At 51.4% G+C, this 25593-nt stretch overlaps 1 protein-coding gene across 1 annotated transcript in view; it reads left to right on the top strand.

The window, feature by feature from the left end:
- Dscaml1 (DS cell adhesion molecule like 1) overlaps positions 1-25593 on the top strand; it is a 318012-nt gene extending 292419 nt beyond the window's left edge. Inside the window, exons 19-33 of the mRNA XM_078047071.1 lie at positions 717-872; positions 6140-6279; positions 12249-12402; positions 14575-14692; positions 15038-15201; positions 15499-15597; positions 16284-16472; positions 16975-17262; positions 18613-18768; positions 20641-20671; positions 20985-21103; positions 21355-21507; positions 22135-22329; positions 22934-23245; positions 24558-25593. Coding sequence (XP_077903197.1) covers positions 717-872; positions 6140-6279; positions 12249-12402; positions 14575-14692; positions 15038-15201; positions 15499-15597; positions 16284-16472; positions 16975-17262; positions 18613-18768; positions 20641-20671; positions 20985-21103; positions 21355-21507; positions 22135-22329; positions 22934-23245; positions 24558-25033 — 2750 coding nt within the window. The 3' untranslated portion in view covers positions 25034-25593. The remainder of the gene's footprint in view (positions 1-716; positions 873-6139; positions 6280-12248; positions 12403-14574; positions 14693-15037; positions 15202-15498; positions 15598-16283; positions 16473-16974; positions 17263-18612; positions 18769-20640; positions 20672-20984; positions 21104-21354; positions 21508-22134; positions 22330-22933; positions 23246-24557) is intronic.

Below are 25593 nucleotides of genomic sequence, written 5' to 3'. Positions count from 1 at the left end.
TGGCCCTCCCATGGGACCCTGTCCCTATGCCCTTCTTTAGAGTCTCTGAGAAGTTCCTTGGCAGAGTCAGGATGACAGGGCCTCACTGCGCCTGACAAATGACCCAGCCCTTCCTGGCCGAGGCTGTCAGCCCCCCAGGCCGCCCAGGTTTTCTGTGCAGGCTTTTTGCAGGGAAGGGCTGGCTGTGTGTCCTCAATGGTGGGGAGAAAGCCGGTGGGTCACATAGCCCCTTACTCTGAGTGACCAGAGTGTTGGCCCAGGAGCAATCAGAGGCCAAGGAGGCAACCTCAGCTGTCATCCTTCATCTGCAGGTTGACACGCTGTGTAGGGAGAACTGAGAGCCCAACAAGGGTCTGGGTCAACAAAGAGGAAATGGGTGTGAGGTGGGGTGGCAAGATATGCCAGGCCTCTGGGTGCAAGAAGGGACGCACTTCAGGAAGAGATGGAGGGATAGAGGGATTCTAAACGGTGAAAATCAAGTTGAAGTTGGCAAGGTCATCTGGAGCGTGGGGCCAGGCCATTCTATGTGGTTCACCCTGATTGTCCACTGAGGCAGAGACATGACCTGCAGGCAGTGACCCAAATATGCTCCCAGGTACTCTGAGGTAGTTCTGGCCCCCACAGAGGTAGTTCTGGCCCCACGTTGACAGAGGGGCTGCAGCAAGGACCTTGGTAGGGCAGGGCTGCCCACGCTCAGAGGCCCCTTGTCCCCACAGAGTGGGGCGAGATGCAGAACATCACCACGACGCGGGAACGGGTGGAGCTACGAGGCATGGAGAAGTTCACCAATTACAGCGTCCAGGTGCTGGCCTACACGCAAGCTGGGGACGGTGTGCGCAGCAGCGTGCTCTACATCCAGACTAAGGAAGACGGTGAGTCCAGGCCTGGAGCTGCCCACAGCTCACCCAGGCTGCACCCCAGGGGCAAGGTAAGAGCAGGGTGCCAGCCTTCCTCTTGTCCCTTAGAGCCATTGCAGGGTAGCTTGCAGGACTTGGGTCCTGCTTTGAGAGGACATCACTGACCATAGATCATGTCTTCTCCATGGACGATGCATGAACATCCAAGTCCCCCAACCCACCCTCTGAAGCACCGAGTTACCCTCCAGATAAACCTTCCCCCTCATACCCCCATCCCTAAGGACATTCTTTTTATGGCATCTGCTCCCCTTCGAGGTGTAGCCTGGTTTCCTCTAAATATAAAGTGGAGGGTGGCGCAGGGGTCAGGAGCACCACCCAGCACACCCTGAGCTGGAGACCTGGCCATCACCCCAGCATGGGCCAGGCCCAGGACCTGCAAAGAAGAGAACGGGGTGTGCCTCCATCTGGAACTGAGATCTCACAGCCCTTCCTCATGGGGTGGAACTAAGGGAAATCCAGAGACAGGAGGCCAAAGTCAAGGGTAAAGTGACCAAGTAAGGGCAGGGGAAAGGAAAGGGTGGGAAGAAGGGTCAGACCTCCACCCAGGGTCAGGAGCCGCACCCCTCCAGGAGCCACTGTTTGAATGGGAGGTACGTTTGTACCTGGCAGGAAACCCCAGCTCCTGCTTCCAGCTATCTGCTTTCTTCCCCACTCCACTGGCCACAACACGAGAGGTTTCTCTTTTTTTTTTTTTTAGTACTCTTTTTTTTTAATGTTTTATTTGTTCTTTTCAGTTATACATGACAGTAGAGTGTGTTTTGACATATTATACATACGCGGAGTATAACTCCCATTCTTGTGGTTGTGCATGATGTGGAGTTACACTGGTCAGGTATTCGTATATGAACACAGGAAAGTTATGTCTGATTCCTTCCACGGTCACTTGGGTGTCTCTTAACTGGATGTTTTGAGCCAGTGCTCTGATCGTAGATGAGTTGGTCTATGTGAAGAGCCACGGGCACACGTGGGCACTCCCCGCTCAGGCTCTGTTTCTCCGAGGAATATGGAGCCCAGCGTAGAGGCCCCACCCACACGATCTGGCAAAGGTGTTGGAAGAGTTACAGGTGTTACAGAGCGACTCGGGCTGGGAGTGATGGTGAGAGAAATTGCACATACAACCCTGCGCTTGGTGACTAGACCAGCTCCCAGCCCAGCTTAATCTCCCTGCCTTGCCTCCGCCCTCCTCCCCGCCACGCCCCCTCCCCCTAAGCTCTGAGCAATTTGATATTTTACCAACCTGCCTGCCCTACTTTTCCTGTCATTAATCCCCCATCAAGGCTTCCCAGGACAGCTCCAGGCAAAACCACCTGCTCTTGTGTGGCATTGAGCTGGGATGGTGCCCAGAGCCTGATCCCATCAAGACCTGGGTTCCATGTAACACAGAACCTTCCTGGCCCTTAGAAATGAACCACTGGGGTCCCTAGACTTCTTGCCCCTTATTCTGGTCAAGGCCAGAGTCATGAGTGTATCCACGTGTCTAACAAAGGTGAGGCCCGTGAGGGAGTTCCAAGGTCCAAGATCCTCGCCCCGCCCTGCAAGCAGCCTCCGCCTGCACCCAGAGCGCCCACAGAGCCCCAGGGAAACGTGCAACAGGCACCAAGCCCGCGAGTTAGTGCACTGCCTTCAGGAAGTGGCTTTGCAGCATGGAAAGGGGACTGGCACATTCAGCAGAAGAGTTGCCCAGCCCTGTTGCTGATTGACAAGTCACTTAACCTTCCTGTACCTCAGTTTCCTCTGGATAAAACGGGGACAGATGTAAGGAATCAGATAACTGCAAAGTCCTTCCTAAAATGTCAGGTAATAGCTAATGCTGGTTGCTTTGTGGCTACCAAGATGCTAGCAATGAAATGACAGGTGAGGCAATTAGCATCCCCCAGGGGAAGCACAGCCCCCAAAGAGCCCAGTGTCAGAAGAGGTCTCATGCAGAACAGCAGTCAACTCAACATTGTGTGACACGCTGTCACAACGTGATTTGACAGACTCCCACCCTGTGAGGTAGATGTCATTTCCATTTTATAGGCGAGAAAACTGAGGCCCAGAGAGCCAAAGCTACTCTGTGAGCGTCAGTCAGCTAAGAGTAACAAATCCCGGCTTTCCAGTCTCCATGTCCTCTATACGTCCCACCATCCTATTAGATCTGTTAGGCACCTTCCATTGTATAGGAAACCCAACTAAAAGAGAGGAAAGCAACACGCACATTTGTCATCCCACATAACTAGAAGCCCCGCCGCATAGGGCAGCTCCAGGGTCAGGTAAGTCAGTGGTTCCGTCTTTCTGTCTTTCTGCTCTGCCATCTCCAGTGCGGCAGCTGCCCCCTCATGACTTCAAGACGGCTGCCACTTGGGCCTCACGCAGGACAGTCAGTGTTCAGAGGGAGAAGCAGCAGTTCCTTCCAGAGGCCATGCTTCTCATAGGAGCAAAAGAAACCTTTCCCAGAAACCCCCTCCTCAGATTTATCCTCATTTCCCAGAACGGGGCCACATACCTCTTGCTTGCTAAGCTAGTCACCAAAAGGGAAATGGAATTATCAGGGCCAGCTCACCCCAAGCACCATGTGTCCTGGCAAAGGTGTTGGAAGAGTTACAGGTGTTACAGCGCAGGGGTTAGAGATAACTGAAGTGTGGAGGAGCTTGGAAACCTAAGCCAATGAGACTAGGAAGGAATGGCGGTCCCTGCTGCCTGCCCACCACAGCTGCCCCAGCTCACCGGGCTCTTCCTTTTTCAGGTGGAAGTTATGTCACCGTCAGTTCTCAGGTGGCATGGAAAGCAGACTTGTTCCATTCAAGTCCTGCTGAATTGGGCAAATACCCTGAATAATAATAATCTGAAGTCACGGTGACCCCACCCACACACCCTACTCTGGGGATATAACATTTTTCCTGAGGAAAAAAAAAGTCAGGAAATTTAGAAAAAAAAGCAAAATGAATTGAAATATAAAGTTCAAATATATGAATTCAAGTTTTAATTAAATCTGAATGTCTTAGTCTGCCCTTGGTTTCAGGTTAGCTTGGGTGGACTCAGTTCTTGAGCTACACGGCCTCTTGCCTACTCCTCACCTTCCCTGTGAACACCAAACAGAGCCACGTGGCCCCCCAGGACAAAGCTGAGCTCAATCTGAGGCCACTTCAGGACTGGGGGTAGAGCTCAGTGGTACAGTGCTTGCTTAGCACGTATGTGGAAGACCCTACGTTCAATCCCACCACTAAAAAAATAAAAGTAACACTTTTAAGAGCTTTGACTGAGGAAAGGGCATGACTAAGCCCATGTTTTAGGAGAATAACCCTTGTTGGGCACAAGCAGAGGATGGGAGAGGAAAGACTAGTGTCCTTGACCTATTAAAAACCTGTATAGGAATGGGATTGGGGATCAGCGGTGGAGTGCTCACCTAGCACAGGTGAGACCCTGGGTTTGATCCTCAGCACCACAAAAAAAAAAATAAATAAATATCCAACTACAACTAAAAAAAAAATTTTTTTGAAAAGAAAAAAAAAAAACCTGTATAGGCAGAGGAGCAGGTTCTGTGCTAGGGGAACAGCTGTGCAGAGGAATATCCCCTGCTCCCCTCCCGTCTCCTATCCGCCATGCTTGTCAAGTATAATTGTTTTAAAGTCCACATTTGATCATTTCAAGTTTGGAACCCTTCTGAGTCTGTTCCTTTCATCTTCCCCCGCCCCGAAGGATATTGTTCAGTTGTCCCTATTCTTTTTTTACTGCATGCTAGACACAGAACTCTAAAAGAAACCACAAAAGGAAAGAAAGAGAAAAACCAGAATAGATGGGACAAACAGAAAATATTTAGTAAGACAGTATATTTAAACGCAAATGTAACAATTGCAATAAAGATAAGTTGACTAAATTCTCCAATTAAGAGATTAAAAACTGTCACACTGGCTAGCAAAACCCAAAATCCAAATAAATGCTGTTTACAGAAGGTATCTGAAACATAAAGGCAAAGAAAAATTCAACACGAATGGATGGGGGGAAAAAAACGTAATCATATCATGCAAACCATTTAAAGAAAACTAGAATGTTGATGATATCAGACATATTATACTTGAAGGCAAAATATCATTGTTAGTGATAAAGAAGTTTGCTTTTTTATGATAAAAGACACCATGTATGAGGCAAATAAAAAAAATTTAAATTTGTATATACCTAATAATATAACTTCAATAATATGAAAACAGAGATGAACTACAAGGAAAAACAGACAAATACACAATTGTGGTTGATTTTAATACACTTCTCTCAATATCTGGTGGGGGAAATGTATGCAGAAATAGATAAGACTGAACACTACCTAGCACCTTACCCCCGTGGCCATCATGGACTCCTGAACCTCACAACTGCAGACTTCCCTGCATGGGTGGAAGGGGCTGGAGCATGGAGGAAGGGCGGGGTCAGCGATGCTTCCCAGGTTCTGGACTCAGGCCCCTGTATGGAGGATGCTGCTATATCTAATTGTTTTGTTTAACCCCACATCATTGACCACTTACTAGGAATTTGGGAGAAACCCCTGAGGTAGGTGCCATAAGCTGAGAATTGGAGGAAGAAATGCAAAATAATAATTCTTACAACCTATTGAATGTTTTCTATATGGTAGGCTGTGCTAGGTGCTTTATCTTAATTAACACTACCTCTCACCACAACCCTTCTGAGTGGTTATCTCCATCACATTCATGAGCTGAGGCTCAAAGAGGTGAAATAAATAGAATAGGCTGCAATCACTATCCTCATAAAAGCTCCAAGGAGGGAAGACAAGAACACAGTAGCACAGTGCAGAGTTGGAGTGTGGTTGAGAGCAGGGGTCACCTGGCCTCCCAGGCCCAGAGATGGGGCAGGGTGTTGAGGGGTAGCTGGCTCAAAAGAACAAATGACCAGTGCCAGTGTGAGGTTTTCCTTAATGGTTAGTGAGGGTATTGGGGGGCAGGGTTTAAAGTCAGAGGGATCAAGATGAATTCTTCATGGGCTGTTTCTCTCTGTCCTACCTTAAGTCCTCCATTCTGGCCAGTTCTGAAGCAGGCCACTCCAATGGCCCAAACCATCACCCTTCTTTCCCCACCTGTTTGCTGTGCTGTGGGCTCTCTCCCTTTAGACGGTATCAAGGATGCCCCCTCCAAGAAGCTCTCCTAGATTGATCTGCCCACTCTCTCCCTTCCATCCTCTTCCCCAAAGGCTGTGTTCCTCCTTGTCTAAATTGACCAGGCCTTCTCCTTGCTCAGTTCCAGGTCCCCCAGCTGGCATCAAAGCTGTCCCTTCATCGGCTAGCAGTGTGGTTGTTTCTTGGCTCCCTCCAACCAAGCCCAATGGCGTGATCCGCAAGTACACCATCTTCTGCTCCAGCCCGGGGTCTGGTCAGCCGGTAAGCGGAGTCAGGGGTACAGGAGAGGGAAGATCCTGTGGGGAATACAGGACCATCTGGCTTTCAGACCAAACCCCGAGGCTGCCTGTATCTGTTCTACCTGGAACCCTAGTTAGGAATGGGCACTGGTCACCCCAAAGCAGCTTGAAGCCTGCCTACCATCCATCTTGGGTCAGCCCTATGTTCCTGAAGTTGCATGATTGTCACAAAGCTTGGAGTCAGGTGGCTCACAATCAAGTGGGCAGCGTGAGAGGGAAGCCAGCCAGCCATTCTGCTCTGTCTGTCGAAGCTCTTAGCAGGCTCCCGGCTGATGACTGGGGACGGGCTGCTTGGTGACCTCTGGGAATGAATGGCCTTTCAGCAGGGTCACTCTGGGCATCAGGTGCTGCTGGAGCTCTGCCCTGAGTGACTGTCTCAGCATGGAAACAGGTGAAGGGATAGGAAAGACGGGGGCACCCCAGAGAGGCAAGCCATCTCTCCAGCCAGGGCCTGGGCTTCGGCAGGGGAGAGTCTGCAACACCCGACTCTCCCCTGGGAGCAGAGGGCGCCCTCAAGTGGAAGTGCTGGGAAGGTGACCAGCTCACTGAGTGCCTCGGGGGCCCCATGGGGTGGAAAAACAAGTCAGGGGTGGGTGCAGTGGTGTATGTACCCATATCCCATAATATGCATCCTTCCCTCTGCCTCTTCAGTGATCTCCATCCACACATGCATGAAGTCCTGCTGAGGGACATCTCTGCAGCATGCCTATTCTGGATGCGGGTGCAGGTGCAGTCACTTGCCCTCAACAGGCTTCCAGTCTAGAGGGGTAGGGTGCACAGGACCATGAGTGCCATCAGGAGGATGGAAAGGGGTAGCCAGCTTCTCCCTCCATCAGCTCATCATCAGCCCAAGCATCTGCATGAGCTTCTGGCCGCCGGGGAAGCTGCCCCGAAATTGCTCTGTAATTGCGTTATAATTTTCTCCTGTCCTCTCTGCTTTCCCACGGTCTTTCTGAATTACTCTCCCAGTGGTAGGTGGCCCAACTTCTCACCATTAAATCCAGGATTCTCTTACCAGGGAGGAAGTTCACCAACACTGACCCCTCCTGGCCATCCTCATGGGCCACTGCCTCATAGGCAACATAGTGTGCACGACACACCCAGGTGGCAGCCCTCAGGGCAGGGGACAGGACATCACGACACCCCAGAAGACCACTCATGCCCTCCCAGCCACCCCTTCCCCTGCCTCCCTCTTGACAACAACAGCACAGATCAGAGCTGTCTCTTCTGTCCTTGGTGGGACTGGAGCTGCGCCATTTGTCTGGCTGTTTTGAATCTGTGAATTCCATCCACGTGGCTGTGTGTGGTTGTAGCTCATTCTCTCACTTCTTCTCTGCATGCATTGCGCTATCCGTGGATGTCCCCGGCTGGAAGGCTTCGGGTTGGTTGTCGGTGGGGGACTGTTCTCATGCTGCTGCTGGGGACAGGCTCAAATGTGTCTCTCGATGTTCGTGCGCATGTGTCTTTGTTGAGTGTGTACCTAGGAGAGGAGTCACTGGGTCATGGGCCTACCACCCTGCACTGTCGGGTGCTCCTGTCTGTCACACTCCCATTTGTGGGGGATAAGAGTCCCATTTCTCCACATCTGCACAGGCCCTGCTATTTTCTCATCAACATTTTCAGTCTCCAGCTGTGGAACGCCGCACCAGGAATATCATGGTCACTGAATACATGTTTGATGAGCGAAAAAGTAGCAGCCTGGCAGTTGTAAAGTCTTAACTTTCATAACTGATGGGAGAAGGCAGCCATTCTCTGGCTTGGGTTTTTGCTGTCATTTCTTCTCTGATAATGAAGCCCTTCAAAGGGATTAGTGTCTGGAAGCCTCCACATTAGCTCAGGCTTCAGGAGCCTCCAGTCCACTGGACAGCGATCCTCTCCCAGACCCCAGCACAGAACTCCTGGTTCCCATCCCCTCCTCATGCTACTGGAGACACTGAGACTATGTTAGTTTTCCATTACTATGACATACACCTGACATAATCAACTTAAAAAGAGGAAAGGTTATTTGGGCACACAGTTTCATAGTTTTCAGTCCATGGTTGCTTGGCTCCATTGCCTTTGGACCTGGGGGAGGACACAGAACATCATGGCAGGGAACATGTGATACAGCAAGATACTCACCTCATGGTGGCTGGGAAGCAATAAGAGAGACAGAAGGGGCCAGAGTCTTCCAAGGACACACCCCAGTGACCTAACTTCCTTCCACTTGGCCCCACCTCCTAACAGATCCCAGTAGTACCACGAGCTGGGCACCCAGCTTTCAACACATGGACCTTTAGGGACATTCAATATCCAGCTACAGCTGGGCCCCACCTCTGTCCTCCTAGCGTCCTGAGCGTGTAGGGACTTCCTCAGTCCAGGAGAGATTTCCCATCAGCCAGTGCCATACAAGGTCTAGTATGATGAGAACTCGGGTTCAGCCACATAGGGGGACTGGAAGGGAAGGGAATGGAAGGGGCCCAACCATCACATGGGACATAATCACTTGGCACAGATACATTCCAACCTCCAAACAACTGCATCACAAAGTCAATTATGAAAGACAGCCGTGGTGGAGATGCTAGGGGTGAGGGCGCACACGCACAGGCCACAGTGCAAAACCCTGGGTGTGAGCATGGCAAATGCCCCTGAGACCGCGAGCGCTTGCACACGCTGATGGGGGTGTGGGAGTGTGTGTGCCTGGAGTCCTCAGAACAGAACTGGGCCTGGAGCTGGCTCTCAGGGATGCACCGGGGACAGCCAGTCTGGGTAGAAATTTCACCAAATACTTCCATACAATTGTTGTTTTTCTCTGATTATAAAAATAATACGATTTGAGTCTAGAAAATTCTGTAAATTATGGGAAAGAATGAAGTCAAAGTCAAAGTGCTCACACTCCCTGAACCTTCTCGACTTTGATCCACACAGGGATCATGAGTTGGCTTAGGGTCTGCTTTTTTCCTTCCATAATTAAAATAAAATTTTACATGATGTTATATAATCTGCTTTCTTCATGTAATTTATGTAGGCACCTTCCCACATCAGCAAATATTCTTTCAAAACATGATCTTGAATGGCCATTTATACCTAATCTATTTAATAAGTCTCCTGTTAGTCTACATTTAATGTATTTTTCAAATTTTCACCATGTAAGTCATGCTTCAGTGAACATTTTTCACAAAAGTCTTTATGCCCATATTTTATTTTATTTTATTCTTTATTTTTTTTAAGCATTACAATTCTTATTACGAGCACAGTTTTTCATATCTGTATATAAAGTATGTTCAGGCCGATTTATGCCTTTATACAAATACTTCGCATATTTTAATATTAGGATAAATCTCTATAAGAATCACTGGGTCACAAAGAGTAAATATTCTTTTTTTTAAGATAGAGAGAGAAGAGAGAGAGAATTTTTAATATTTATTTTTCAGTTTTCGGTGGACACAACATCTTTATTTTATTTTTATGTGGTGCTGAGGATCGAACCCAGCGCCCCGTGCATGCCAGGCAAGCGCATTACCGCTTGAGCCACATCCCCAGCCCAAGAGTAAATATTCTTAAGGTTCTATTTACATATTTAAAAATTGTTCTTCAGAAAGCTTCCCCATTTTATGTTTCCACCAAAATTACAGGTACTTGTGGTGATATGGACCACCACCATTGTCCTGTGTATCTATGCTCATTTTGGGTTAACTTTTGGTTTAGTTTAGTTTGCATTTTTGCCAGTTGAATTTTTACTTTGAAAAGGTATCTTATTTGAAATTACCTTTCCTTGGTTACTAGTTATCTCAATTGTTTTTATTAGTGACATTTCTCCTTTTTAGATAATTGTCAAATCATATTCTTTGTTCATTTTTTTCTATTTGGGTTTCTCATGCTTTTCTTATTGATTTGAATTTGTTCTTTACATATTAAGGAGAATAACCATTTTCTATCATACAAATTGCAAGTACTTGCTATTTATTGCTTGACTTTTGATTCTGCTTTTGATGTAGCATAGTATTTCTTTTTACAGAATTTAAATTTATCTATTATTCATTTCTGTTCATAATTTTTGCCTTTATTTAATGATTAGAAAGACAGATAAATATTGGCCTATGGTTTCTTCTTTCATAGTTTGTCTTTAAAAAAAAAATACCTTTGATCCACTGGGACTTAATTGGAGATATGACTGAGTGCTTTTGAGAGAGATTTCAAGAGATTCATAGAGAGTCTAGATTAAAAGGAAGGCACCTGGGATCTGGGAAGGATGCTAATATCTTCAAGGGGAAGCCAAACTTTCCTGCCCTGTGTAGACAGAAAGGTACACTCAGTACACACTGACACACAAGCAAGTACTCAGCTTTTCTCCACACATGCACGCATGCACATACACACACTCTACCCTCACTGAAAATAAACCCAGAGGAGAATGCGTCTCCGTTCTCCAGAGGCCTGGCACACCCTCTGCCTCATTGTCCCTCACAATTACAACACAGGGGATGTACTGTATTGCTTCCTAGCTTGCAGAAAAGAACACAGACATCCTGGGGAGCGTGGGCAGCACGATGGGTCATATGTCCAGTCAATAGCTAGACAAGTGCTGAAGGAAGCCAGGCCACCACCCCAGACCTCAGCACAGACAGGAACTGTGCACTGGATATACCAGCACCCAAGGGTGCTGTAGCTTAAAATGGCCTCCCAACCACTGTGGGTCAGGTGGCTCTGCACCTGTCTCCACAAGGTCTTGGATTAAAGGCTGGACTCTCTTGAGGGAGGCAGGAGGAGGGATGTGCTGGGGAGCACTGTGTGGGGAAAAACACCTGTACCTTCTCCCTAACATTTTCCTGCAGATGGCCTAGGGCCCAAGAGGATGCTTTCTCCTGTTTTAAGTCACTAGACCCCTCAGCCCTCGCTCGGGGCATGGAGAATGCCCCCCTGTGACCACACATCTGTCTGAGTCTGTCCTCAGCACGTGCGTGCAGGCATCTACATGTCCATGTGCGTGTGAGCGCGTGTGCGAGGTCCCATGACTGCAGAGATAACTAATTACTAGCTCCCTCTGGCCTCAGGGCCCCCCATCTGTTCCGGGGGAGGCTCCCCCTCCTTGGACTTCCGCCCTGATTTCAAAGGGGCCCTGGTGCTGTCCTCCTCTCCCTTCCCGGCGGCTGACCAAAAAATAAAATAAAATGAAAGTCAGCCCCATCCCGCCTGTAGCAGGGAAGAGGCTGACAGGAGGTCTGCAAACTAGCGCTTATCAAAAGCTCCTTCTCAAATTCATTTCAATATCTGAGCCTCTGGTTTCCAAGGCAACATAATCTTTTCATCAAAGCAACTGGTAAAACCACTGGGATCTGATATTGTTTTGTTGGCAACTTGTCAAAACTGTCATTTGGTTAAAAAAATTTATAGATTTATGTAACCTACAAATATAGATGGCGATCTATACCACTAATAATCGCTGATCAAGTGCTGCCCAGTAAAGCTCCGTAGCTCCCTGTCCCGCCCCTTCTCCAGGAAGCAAGGGGCGCAATTAGACAGCAGGGCTGGGCTGACTGAGCCGGGGGAGCCCTCTACAACCCTCATAAGGCAAACGCACTATTTCACTTCTTCTCAGAGACTCTCTCTTGCTCGGGGCTTTCCTGGGACCCTCTGTCCACCATTCTTCCTCCTGTGACTACCCCCATCTCACCCTCAACACCCACCTCCCCTGGCCTGAAGCCGTAGCTGACACTCAGGGACAGGAACGGAGGCTGACCCAGCAGCACCACAGGCCTGCCAGCTCCCGTCCACGGCACCAAAGCCATCCACTGCCACTCCACAACTGGGAAAGAGCAAGCTGGACAGAATTCCGCCTTGGCCCCTGCCCCTTTTGGCCACCATCCCCTCCTCCAGGGCACTGAGGCAGATGGCAGGATGGAGGCCCGGGCTGAGCTCTGCTCTTAGCACTGCTTCACCTCTGCCCCACAGGCTCCCAGTGAGTACGAGACAAGCCCAGAGCAGCTCTTCTACCGCATCGCCCACCTGAACCGTGGGCAGCAGTACCTGCTGTGGGTGGCTGCTGTCACCTCCGCCGGCAGGGGAAACAGCAGCGAGAAGGTCACCATCGAGCCTGCTGGCAAGGGTGAGAAACGTGGGGCTGGGGCAGATGGGCAGAAGCTTCCAGAAGCTCCCTTCCAGAATTCCGGTTCTCCCCAATTAGGGGCTGTCTACCCTCTGCCTTACCTGTGGCTGGAAGGAGCTGGCCACTTGCCTCCCTCCTGCCTCCACCAAGACTGGGTCTCTGCTGCCCCCTGACTCCAGGAAAACCACACAACAGGCTGCCGGGGCCCCATTCCCAGGTCTGCAGCATGTTCCCACTGAATTTTAATCCTGCTAGAAAGAAGGGGAGTCACCCTCACCCTCATGGAACACTGAGCCTTTGTCACCCTGCTCAGCTCCCCCAGAGGGGACTCAGCAGGGTGCGTTGCTGCCACAGAGCAGCCGAGGCTCCCAAGAGAGCCTGTGTAGAGCCCACTGCAGCCTGGACACCGCGGGCAGAGGGCTCCCACCACGGCTCAGGTTCTAGGCCTAAGTCAGGCCTTCTAGGGGTGGGCCCCACTGAATCCCTGCCCAGGGCAGGGGTGTGGCATGGAGATGCACCCCCATGCTTCTGGGGAATGGCATTTCTGAGCCCAAGACCAAGTCAGGCTGCCACGTAGGTAAAGCTGTCGGCCAGTGAGCCCAGGACTCTAGGTCCTCCACTTGGCTCTGGTCTCCCTTCCTCTTACTCTGTCTAGTCCCTACTTACTCTCCCCAGTCCCTACTTACTCCCTGGCGCCATAGCCCTGGGGTCCCAGGGCCTGGACAAGGATGGGGTGGTACCTCGGCCCAGCTGCCCTGGTTCAGGCAGGCTTCAGCCCTACCTGCCATTGGCTCAGAGCCAGCGAGCATCCAGCTGAGGTCCTGAGGCTGGCCAGGGCTCCCACCTGCCGGCCAGCAGGCACTGTAATGCCCCTGTGTGACTGTGAGTCTAAGACACAGGTGACCCGCCTGCCCAGACAGCCACACGGTGCTGGACTACCCTTCTGGGTGCTAGTCCATGTGGCCTCCCAGGGGTGCCTCCTACCCCTGCTCTACAACTCAGCCCCTTCAGGAGGGAAGGGCCTAGAGCCTGTGATCCTCCAGGGACAGCTGGCACTAGCCCACAGGTAGGGGTCCGAGGACCCAGCTCTTGGCAGAAGCCTGGCCTCTGCCCCCGTAGACATTAAATGCAGTGCATCCTTACAGGCTCTGCACTTCCAAGAACACATCACACACCCCTCACAGCTCCCCAGGGAAGCAGGCAAGACAGCACTGTGGTCCCCTTCCCCCCTCAAACACACTCGCCCTCATAAACAAACTCACACTCACACATGGCCCCCGCTGGTGTCAGAACCCAGTCTGGAGCCAGGTCTCTGGAGAACCCCTGTCCTCTGAGGCATCTCTCTGGCCCCAGGAAAGCCAAGGTAATGCAGGCCCTACTCCACTGCCTCTGGCCCCCAGGTGGCCCCCTCTTCCTTCTTAGCAGCTCCACAGGCCTTTCCTACGTGCCACCATCCCGCACTGCCCTCAGGGGGACCAGCCTCCACTCCCTGCACCCCGACCTCTCACCTGGTCCCAACCACTTCACACTTTCCCCCGGCCAAGTAGGCCCCTGGTGCACGGCCACTCTGGCCCTCTGGGGCATGGGGTCTCTCGGTTCCCTCCAATCAGGCCTGGTGACCTCTGTGGCCCCTGATAATGCCCCCCTATCCTGCTCTTTGGCCTGTGCCTTCTGTGGTGTCACCCAGTTCTCCCAGCCCCCTCAGGGTGTCCCTTGCTCTCTCCTGTGTGCCTAGGTGTCCATGACCCCAGGGGGTTGCCCCACCCCACCCATCACTCCCAAATCAGCCTCTGGTCCAGACATCTGCAGACTCCCCTGGACTCTGGCTGCCCTTCACCACACTGGCCCTCTTCCACTGTGCCTTGTCACTGCCAGGGCACCGTCTCCACCTTGTCAGCCCAGCCTGAGCCCTGGGACTTGTCCTCGCCTCTCCCCATCTCCTCCAAAACCAGTCAGCCCCCAGGTCCCATCAGATCTTGTCCTGGGCCTCCAGCCTGCTCACAGCCCCATCCTGTCACAGTCCGTCCTTCAGAACCACCTCCACCAGGGCAGCCAAGGGTTGCCAAAATTTCCTTTGACTTGAATTTCAAATCCAGGGAGTCCTGAGAAAGGGCCCAGGGGAGTATTAAAGGGTAGAAATGGGGTGGCCCTCATCTTCTCTCCTCCCTATAGCCCCAGCAAAGATCATCTCATTTGGGGGCACCGTGACGACACCCTGGATGAGAGATGTCCGGCTGCCTTGCAATTCAGTGGGAGATCCAGCCCCTGCTGTGAAGTGGACCAAGGACAGGTGAGTGACAGGCCCCTGAAGGGATGGGTAACCCCAGAGAAGGGAGAGTCTGGGTGTTCTCGCTTCCAGATGATTTGCTTGCCTCCTGGCCCTGTGGAGGCCCTGCAGTGTGCATGGCACTGCGCTCCCTGGGTGGCCTCTGTGGCTCCCTCTGTCTGGAGCCAAGGGCCTCCCTTGCCTATGTGGTTGAGGAGGCCAAGATTACTGGATACCCACAGGAAATGCTGAGCAAACCTCCAAGAGTACAGGGCCCCTAGCAAGCCTCCTTCCACTCCCACCTACCTGGGGAGGGTGGTCAGGAGGAGGGGTGCTTGCCATAACCCCTCTGCTCACTCACCCTGGCAGTGAAGACTCGGCCATCCCCGTGTCCATGGACGGGCACCGGCTCATCCACACGAATGGCACACTGCTGCTACGTGCTGTGAAGGCTGAGGACTCCGGCTATTACACCTGCACGGCCACCAACACCGGTGGCTTTGATACCATCATCGTCAACCTTCTGGTGCAAGGTGAGGCCCTGAGAGGCAGGCGGCTTGGGTGGGGACAGGATGGAGAAGGATAGAAATTCCACCATGTTAGAAGAAAGGGTTAGTGGATGGCAGAAAAAGCCAAACTTCAGGTAGGAGAGGGCAGATTTTGGAGGAACACAGGTGGGAATGGAAAGGAGGCAGGAGGGGTGGAGAGGGAGTGAACAGAGTGGAGGGACCCAGAACATGGAAGAGCCAGCCCCTTCCTACCATGGGGACCCCCGCGACCCACCACTGGGGTCAACCTCTGTGCTGAGGGCTGATGGCTTTCCCCCACAGTTCCCCCAGACCAGCCCCGCCTCACTGTCTCCAAAACCTCAGCTTCATCCATCACTCTGACCTGGATTCCAGGTGACAATGGGGGCAGCTCCATCCGAGGTGAGAAGGGGTCTGGATGAGGGGGAGGAATCCTGGGGCCCCTGAGCAGGGGGAGGGCTTTACTCAGTCTGACCACTTGTCCCTGTAACACCCTGGAAATGATCTGGGGGCATTCAGACCACAAGGGAGGCACTCAAGTGCAGGGAAACCTCACAGTCCCTTGGCACTCCCAGACTGGGTGGACCTGAGGTCTGTTTTCCTCTCTGGGTCTTATTTTCCCAATCTGTCCAAGTAGATCAACCTACAGGATCCATGAAATTTGAATGGGCACGTGAACAACCAGGGATCTTAGAAAGATTCAGTTTCTGATTCCATAGGTCTGGAGTGGGGCTGATAATTTACAGTTCCAACCAGCTGCTAGGTGATGGGGATACTTCTGGCCAGGGAAACCCCCCCCCCAACACCATGGAATAGCAAAGATATAAATAGGCTCCCTCTTAAGCCTCCTGACTTGGTTTCCTGTGGGATCCTAACATCAGAGCTAAGAAAAGTGAGCAGTAAGCACCCCGGGGACAGGACCCAAGATCCCTCAGGTTGGAGTCTAATTTGCATATGCCCCTCCCAATGACCAAAGGCCCCACTCTGCCCCCACCTCCTGAGCCCCACCCCTACAGTGCCCATTGGGGAGTCCAGGCTGGGCCTCTGCTGCCCTGCCCCGCCCACCTGAGCCAGACCCCTCCCGACAGGCTTCGTGCTCCAGTACTCAGTGGACAACAGCGAGGAGTGGAAGGACGTGTTCATCAGCTCCAGCGAGCGGTCCTTTAAGCTGGACAGCCTCAAGTGTGGCACATGGTATAAGGTGAAGCTGGCGGCCAAGAACAGCGTGGGCTCTGGGCGCATCAGCGAGATCATCGAGGCCAAGACCCATGGGCGGGGTGAGGTGGAGTCCAGGGTGGGGATGGAGAGAAGAGCCTGGGGTGGGGGAGCGGAGCCAAGTGGAGGGGCCCAGGATATGGGGGTGGAGGATGGCTGGCATGGGGAAGGAGGGACCCAGCCTCCAAACCTTCAAACACTGGGGACTGAAGGGTGGAACCTCAGCCTCATTCCCACCACTAGAGCATCTTGAGGCCAAAATCATCTTCACTAGGAAAAAAAATAGTCTCACTTCCCTATCGAGGGTGACAGAGGGTGGCAGTCCTCTGCCTTCCTCCCCATCACTCATCCTTTACTGTTGAGGCGCCTCTCTGGGTCCTTCCCTTCTCTGTCCTCCTCTCCCTCTCCTCTTGCTCTCTGGGGTATCCCCATTCCCACCTGTTCCGTCCACAGATCCCACGGAGCCACTGAAGCCGCAACCACCCCAAGGCCATTCTCCCCGGCAGGATGAACGCCCCCTCCCTTCTCCAGCTCTCTAACCTCTCTCTCCCTCCGGCCCCTCAGAGCCCTCCTTCAGCAAAGACCAACACCTCTTCACCCACATCAATTCCACGCATGCTCGGCTTAACCTGCAGGGCTGGAACAACGGGGGCTGCCCCATCACGGCCATCGTACTGGAGTACCGGCCCAAAGGGACCTGGGCCTGGCAGGGCCTCCGGGCCAACAGCTCCACAGAGGTGTTTCTGACTGAACTGCGGGAGGCCACGTGGTACGAGCTGCGCATGCGGGCTTGCAACAGTGCTGGCTGCAGCAACGAGACAGCCCAGTTTGCCACCCTGGACTACGATGGCAGTGAGTCGGGAAGGGCAGGAGGGGGCAGCCCCAAGGTTGAGCAAAGAGAGCTGGGAGAATGGCAGAGGTGGACAAGTAGAAAAATAGGCAAGAATACAGTCAGAGAAAAGGGCTGGCAGGTGAAGGAGCAGGCAGAGAGAGAGCAGACTGGTGTTTATTGATATATTAGCCAGCAAGGGAGAGCCTTGCTGCGGTAACAAACACTAAAAGTGTGGTGGCTTCACCCAATCAAGATTTTTTCCCTGGCTCTCCTAAAGCCTTTGAGGGTTGGTTGGCCACAACCTTTTAGCTATGCCATCTTGAACATGGAGCCTTCAAGGTGCCTCGAAAAAGAAAGAACTCTCAATTCTTAACTGCCTTGGCCAGGAGATGGTGCTCATCATTTCCGCTCACATTTTGTTGTTAAAACTAGTCATTGGCTACTAATCTAACTGCAAGGAAGTCTGGGAAATGGAGACAAGTATGTGAATCTTCAGTGACGACCTAACTGGTGTCGACCACATAGGAATACTTCACATGCCTGCACACATATGTACACATACACAGTAAAAGAAGGCTGAATCTTAGGGGGTCATTGTTACAAGCTAAATCTACCCATAACTCTGTCCCACAATTCTACCCATGTGTCAGGGAAATAGAATAAGTGCAGTATCAGAAGAAGATGGGAAGTCAGGCCCAGTGGTGCGCACCTGTAGTTCCAGCTACTTGGGAGACTTGAGACAGGAGAATCCCTTGAGCCCAGGAGTTCAGGGTCAACCTGAGCAACAGAAAGACCCTGTCTCCAAAAAAAAAAGAAAAAAGGAAAAGTGTGATGGTGGGAGATGGGCTTCATGAAGGCGATGATTCTTAAGCAAAGCTTGGAAAGGAAGCAAGGATCAGGGCTTGGCAGAGGGGTACATAGGCAGTAGAGCTCATCATCGCCTCCCTACAGGCCCCCAAATGTAATGAATATTGCCCATGGAAGGGGCAGGCAGAGAGAGAATGCGGGCAAGAAACCCAGGGTCCCACTGCCCTGACATCTTCCCCCACCCCCAGCCTACCAATCCACCCTCTAGGATTGAACACTGAACACCAACAGGAAGGGAACTAACTCTGAGAGGTTTCGGGATAATTCTAAAACTGTACCAGGAAGCCCTTGATATCTGACAGTGTAAAAACTACACAGCTGCTCAGGGCTGTCCTGATGGAACCAGAATTGGGGGGAGCATAGGAGAGGATTGGAACTCTGCCAAGAGGTGGAGGTCAAGATCAAGGACAGCAAGAGAAGTCACAGGGTTTTTCCATCCGTGGGACTCTGCACAGCCCCTGGCTCATAAGGGACGCCCGATTCTCTTCTTTACTCCCACTCAGGCACCATCCCACCCATCAAGTCCGCTCAAGGTGAAGGGGACGATGTGAAGAAGCTGTTCACCATTGGCTGCCCAGTCATCCTGGCCACACTGGGGGTGGCCCTGCTCTTCATTGTACGCAAGAAGAGGAAGGAGAAGCGGCTGAAGCGGCTCCGAGGTGGGGGAGTTTCCTATGGGCTTTCCAGAGAGGGTGTTGGCTCGGCCACAGTGGCCACCTTTCACAGCACCATCTGGACAAGAGAGAATGCCTGTGTCTCCTTGAAGGAAGAACTGCCACTCAAACTTCTGAAGCCTCCTTAGTTATTCTTTGCTTTCTTCTCTATAACCCCAGGACTTTGTGCCTGCAGTGCAGCAACCAGGGCACAAATTGTTACACACTGGTGAAGTCATTTGAGTTGTTAAAATATTTAAAGATTTACATGTTGGTTGGTAAATGTGTATCTCTAAGACCCCACTCAGTTCTGCCTGGGAAGTTTCCATGACATGTCAGGTGTTAAATAATTTGAGTATTGGGTATTTCCAGCATTTATTACCCCAGTCTGGAAAACATGAGTCTCTAGTACCTCACATTTATCAGGGCCTAATATTGTGTCTAGCACCTACTCATTGCTTGTCATGAATGTTCACTTACTCATTTGAGAAACATTTATTGAGTCCACTGCCTCATTGATAACTGCCAGACATTAAGGATATAGAGATGAATAAAGAAGGGACAGGTCATGCCTTTAAAGAGTTCAGTCTCATGTGAGAAACCAGGGGACAACAGTAGCACAGAAGAGGAAATGACTGATGTTCCCAGAGTGTTCAGGAATTGGGTGGATGGATGAATGGATGACTAGATGACTAGAAGGATGAGTGGTTAGATGGCTGGGTGGATGGATCATAGGATCCTTGAATAAATGATTAAATAGATTGGGTGGAAGGAAGGAAGGAAGAATGGATGGATGGGTGGGTGGATGGATGGATGGATGGATGGATGGATGGATGGATGGCAATGTAAATGAATAGATGGATGGTTGGATAAAAGAATAGTTGGAATTATGGGATAATTGGATGGGTGATTGGATGGTGGTTTAGACAGTTGGGTAGAAGCCTGAATATGTAAATGGAAGGATGGTTGTATGTATGCTGAATGCATGGCTGGATGGATGCATAGATAGTTGGATAAATGACTGGATGAGTGATTAAATTGTTGGATAGGCTGATAGTTGTATCAATGGGTAAATGGATGGATAGATGGATGGGTGAATAAGTAGATGATGGATGAATGCTTGACAAGGTGGATGGTAAATATATGGATAGTTGGATGGATGGATGGATGGATAGAGGATAGATGGTTGGAAGGTTGGATACATTCATGTTATCAGGATTCACTCTGATAGATTATTTTCAGTTGTCAGGAATGTAACAGATTAAGTAAGCCCTCTGATTCGCCTCTCTTCCAATATCATAACCTGAGAGTCCAGGTTGTATTCAAAGTCCCTCTGAGATAAAGTAGGGACTCCCAAATTCATGCTCAAACTTTTTGGGGACAGATGCCCTAGAAGAAGTGAAGGCTCTTTGTTTATATGAGAGTTTAGTCATCTAGGGATTCCCATTGGTCACCTCTACCTCATCCTCCTCTCACTCCTCTCCCCAGTAGACAACTGGGGATAGATCCTCCACTGGTGCCTGTTTCTAGCCTGCCATAGTGTCTTGTTTAACTATAGTTAGCTCACAAAGCAATAGGGGACTTACTTTGACTCCTGTCCTTCAAGAAAGACTTCCCTAATGGATAAATATCTGATAGAAGGAACAGATCTGAGTCAAATCCTGAACTGGGAACTGGGAACTCTTGGCATGTTTGGGGTTGTATCATCTCTCTCTGCTTCTTAGGAGATCATTCCTGTTTTAGGGAATTCTCCCACCTCATTCCCCATGCCTCTTCCAATGTCATCCTACTCAAACCCCATTCTCACATATCTCTCTCTCTCTCTCTCTCTCTCTCTCTCTCTCTCTCTCTCTCTCTCTCTCTCTCTCTCTCTTTCAGATGCAAAGAGTTTGGCAGAAATGCTGATAAGGTAGGTATCATATAGCTCTTCCTTTCTCCTCCCCTCCCCTTTTCCCATGCAAGGGACACAGAACCCTCCCTCTGCACATGTTGGTTGGTAAATGTGTATCTCTAGGACCCCGCTCAGTTCTGCCTGGGCAGTTTCCATGCCATTTCAGGTGTTCAATATTTTGAATATTGGATATTTCCAGCATTTAATACCCCAGTCTGGAAAAAATGCGTCTCTAGTACCTCAAATTATAAAGAGATAGGCTTCTAAGACCCCTCTTTCCTACAAAGCACCCTCCCCTCAATCTTTCTTGGCTCCTTTCCTTCTTCCACAGCAAGAACAATCGAAGCTTTGACACCCCTGTGAAAGGGCCGCCCCAGGGCCCACGGCTACACATTGACATCCCTAGGGTCCAGCTGCTCATTGAGGACAAGGAGGGCATCAAACAGCTAGGTAAGTGACAGGTGCCACAGCTTTCTGTCCTACTGTAGGTGTGCTTTCCAGGCCATCCACCATGGGGACAGCCAGCAGCCTTCATGACAGCACCCAGAGGTGCAGCAGCGGCCCCTTCGACAACTCGGCAGCCCTGGAGCTCATGGCCGATCCTCTCGAGGCTTTGTTTCCTTGTATTTTGAGGACCCAGCCTTGGAAAAGACAGAGAAAATTTTGGGAAGGGTTCCTCATGATTGTCCTTCCTCCTCTAGGAGACGATAAGGCCACCATCCCCGTGACGGATGCTGAGTTTAGCCAGGCTGTCAACCCACAGAGCTTCTGTACGGGGGTCTCGCTGCACCACCCAGCCCTCATCCAGAGCACAGGACCCCTCATCGACATGTCGGACATCCGGCCAGGAACCAGTATGCAGTATCCCCGGGGGGGAGCCTTCTTCTCATACAGGGGCTCTTGGGCAAAGCAAGGGGCAATGGTGATTTAAAAAAAAAAAAAAGGCAGAAGAGAATGAAATGGAAGAACGGAAAGGGTGCTGGAATTGGAGTCTGGAGACCTTGATTGCAGACTTGCTAGCAGTGATCTTGGGCATGTCACATCACTAACCTCCTCTCTCGGGGCCTCAGATTCCTTACCTAGAAACTTGGAGCAAGGGTCAGATAGTCTTGCTCTTCAAGGGCCTTCTGACTCAAACACTGTGACTCTGGACACAAGGGTGGAATGTGTCAAGGACTGTCAGGAAGGAATGGACAGGCAGGAGGCGGCAGGAGACAGCACCACGTTCTTTCCGAGGTGGAAGGAAAAAACAGGGTGGGGGAAGGATGTTGCCCGCTGCCCCGATGCCTTGACTCTTTTGCTCTTCTCTTCTGGAGCCAGATAGGGTCAGGAAAGGTGGTCTGGTCAGTGTTCCCAGGGAGTTCCTGTAATGGCTTTTGCCTCTGCCCTTGCTCCTCACTGCCCTTTGTACTGAGTGCCAGCTGCCCATGCCCAGGCGCCCTCAGCTGGACACTGCTTATCTCTTGCTTCCCTCTGTGCAGATCCAGTGTCCAGGAAGAATGTGAAGTCAGCCCACAGCACCCGGAACCGGTACTCCAGCCAGTGGACCTTGACCAAGTGCCAGGCCTCCACACCTGCCCGCACCCTCACCTCTGACTGGCGCACTGTGGGTTCCCAGCATGGTGTCACTGTCACAGAGAGTGACAGCTACAGCGCCAGTCTGTCCCAGGACACAGGTGTGCCTCTGGCCCTTCCTGCACCCTGCCCATGGACCTCCAGTTCTCCCTCATTCGTCTGCACCTTCTGTTCTTCCCAACTCCATTCCACCAGCTTGCGGGGTCCGCAGCACAAGTCGCTTTCACTCCCAGCTGTCCACTCACTCCCTGTGTGGCTGGGAAAAAGACACATTTGGTCAAGGATTTTATGTTGCTCTCTCCAAATATTGTTAGAGAAAATGGTGCACTGGATATTTGCTGGAGAAGAGGCTGAGTGTTCTAGTTGCTGATTTTCAAGAATGAGGGGCCCCGGGCTGGGGCTGAGTGGTAGAGCGCTCGCCTAGCACGCGGTAGGCATGGGTTCAATCCTCAGCATCACATAAAAATAAAATAAAGGTATTGTGTCCACCTACAGCCTTTATTAGCCAATGATTACACTTGTGCCACCTCTGCCACCCTCACGGAGAGGAGCAGAATCTCCTAGCTTGGCCCTCAGTCTCCATGGCCTGGCTTTCAGATGCCTGTCGTGGTTAAGGATAAGGAAGTTGCCCTTTCTGGTTTCATTCACCCCTTCTCTCCCTAACCAGCTCCTCTCCTCTTCACCGCACACTTCCCTTGTCCCCAGACAAAGGACGGAACAGCATGGTGTCCACCGAGAGTGCCTCCTCCACCTACGAGGAACTGGCCCGGGCCTACGAGCACGCCAAGCTGGAGGAGCAGCTGCAGCACGCCAAGTTCGAGATCACCGAGTGCTTCATCTCCGACAGCTCCTCTGACCAGATGACCACAGGCACTAACGAGAACGCAGACAGCATGACGTCCATGAGCACACCCTCAGAGCCTGGCATCTGCCGCTTTACCGCCTCCCCACCCAAGCCCCAGGATGCTGACCGGGGCAAAAATGTGGCTGTGCCCATCCCTCACCGGGCCAACAAGAGTGAGTGCTCAGATCACCTCCCCTGCTGTGTGCACCATGAACCCTGGTTAGCGCTTGTCCCACTGTCACCTGGATCCTGCTAGCCCAAAATGACTCCTTAGCATTGCAGGGTTGTGGAGAGAGCAAGACCCTGGGAGCAGGCAGCTGAGAGCCCACATCCTGGCACAATCTCTTAAGATCTCTGTGACCTTGGGCAAGTCATTTAACCTCTCTGGCCCTAATTTTCTCATTTATTAAAAAAAATGCAAATGGTAGTATGTACTTTGCCTTGTCATAATGGCCATTAGAAATTATGTACATGACTCATATATAGAGGGTCTCATTAAGCATTGATCATTCCCTGAATCAAAGCTTCACTGATATGGAAAGAGACTCTTTATGGGGTCAGCTGCCCAGTGGCGTCCAGTCTCAGTGTTTGAAGTTAATCCAGATCCAAAGGACTGAGCCTGGCAGTGTAGCACAAGTGGTCAGACCACATGGTGTGTGGGGTATAGACTCCCAGGGGTGGTCCAGCAGCAGACACGGACGTCACCATGTGCAATGTAGAGTCTGCCTGACCCTGGCTGTGCCGAGGTTCATCTAGAAAAGAGCCTAGAGTCAGGAAAAGTGCAAGGACTTAGGAGACTTGTGGCCCTGAAAGATTCCCCACCCCTTCTGGGCTGGGCAAATGTCGGTAGAGTATTTAGTCCCTTAGTATTGCAATTTCCTCACTTGCAAAATTCAGGCCGCCATTAACCAATCCAGACAACATAAGGAAAGGGCCAGGCACAGCCAGCAATTGATAGAGCACATTCACAGGCAGGTGCTCACAGGGCACAGTGACCCATGCAAAGGTCCTGGGAGCACGTTGTTTTAGAAATTAGGAACATTCCACCAAGAGAAGAAGGAACCAGGAGAGGGGTGGGGACACGTCACTGACTTCAAACATCTGGAAGCCTGCCTTGGGAAAGAGGGGAGGTCTTACTCCCTTAGAGGACAGAGTCAGGCTCACGGGGGAAATGACAAGGAGTGACATCCCTTTCCTCCACGAGTCCTCCTCACTGGGAGCTGAGCAGCCTACAGTGATGACCGGGCAGTGCACATTAATTTATTGAGCCATTACTCTATGTGCCAGCCTCTGTTTTGAAGCAGTTCATGTACTGAATCTCCTTCACTCTTCAGAGTAACCCTGTAGGGAATGATGGTCATCCCCATTTCACAGATAAGGAAACTGAGCCTTGCAGAGGTTACACACCTGGTGGGGTGGGACAGGGCTTGAATGAGCATGTCCCCCAAGAACCCCATCTCTCACATCCTCTGTCTCTGATTCCAGGTGACTACTGCAACCTGCCCTTGTATGCCAAGTCGGAGGCCTTCTTCCGAAAGGCTGACGGGCGTGAGCCCTGCCCTGTGGTCCCACCCCGAGAGGCCTCCATCAGGAACCTGGCTCGAACCTATCACACGCAGGCTCGCCACCTGACCCTGGACCCTGCCAGCAAGCCCTTGGGCCTCCCACACCCAGGGGCCCCTGCTGCTGCCACCACAGCCACCTTACCTCAGAGGACTCTGGCCATGCCAGCCCCCCCAGCTGGCACGGCCCCCCCAGCGCCCGGAACCACCCCTGCCGAGCCCCCAACTGCCTCCAGCGCTGCCCCGCCGGCCCCCAGCACAGAGCCTCCGCGGGCCGGGGGCCCACACACCAAAATGGGGGGCTCCAGGGACTCACTCCTCGAGATGAGCACCTCAGGGGTAGGGCGGTCACAGAAGCAGGGGGCCGGGGCCTACTCCAAGTCCTACACCCTGGTGTAGGGGCGCCGCCAGCAGAGCACCCCATGCTCCAACCTCTGCGTCTCCAGCCCTCACTCACCAACTTGGCTGTTTCCTGCATTATTTATATTAAACCGACAGACAAAAAACAACCGACAACAAAAAGAAGCCCCCCCAAGTCATGAACGCTTGTACATAGAACTCTTTTTGTACAAATGAAACTATTTTCTTCTTCTTCATGAAGCCAGGGCACAAAGAATTTGACCGTACAAGTCAAATCCCCCACCCCACAAAATACGTGTGGAGAGATATATACATATATAGAGACATAGGAACACACCAACAAGCTATATATCTATATATTTCTCTCACCTTCTTTTGAGACAGAGGCACAAAGACAGCAATTTTTTTTCCCTTCTACTCACCCCTGCCCCAATCTAGGTGGTTTTGACAAAGACCAAAATCCCAACTCAGAGACACTGCATGCGATTTTACTGTTCCAAGAAAACCAGGAGTTGCTTCAATTTGCAGATGCTTATGTGTTAATACCTTTTTCTATGAAAAAAGACCCAGCGCCGTGTGCAATAAAGGTTATGTTTCTA

This window comes from Ictidomys tridecemlineatus, chromosome 4 (genome assembly GCF_052094955.1).
Source record: "Ictidomys tridecemlineatus isolate mIctTri1 chromosome 4, mIctTri1.hap1, whole genome shotgun sequence".
Classification (NCBI taxonomy): Eukaryota; Metazoa; Chordata; class Mammalia; order Rodentia; family Sciuridae; genus Ictidomys; species Ictidomys tridecemlineatus.
Note: the sequence above shows the minus strand (reverse complement) of the source record. Positions and strands in the feature narration are given on the sequence as shown.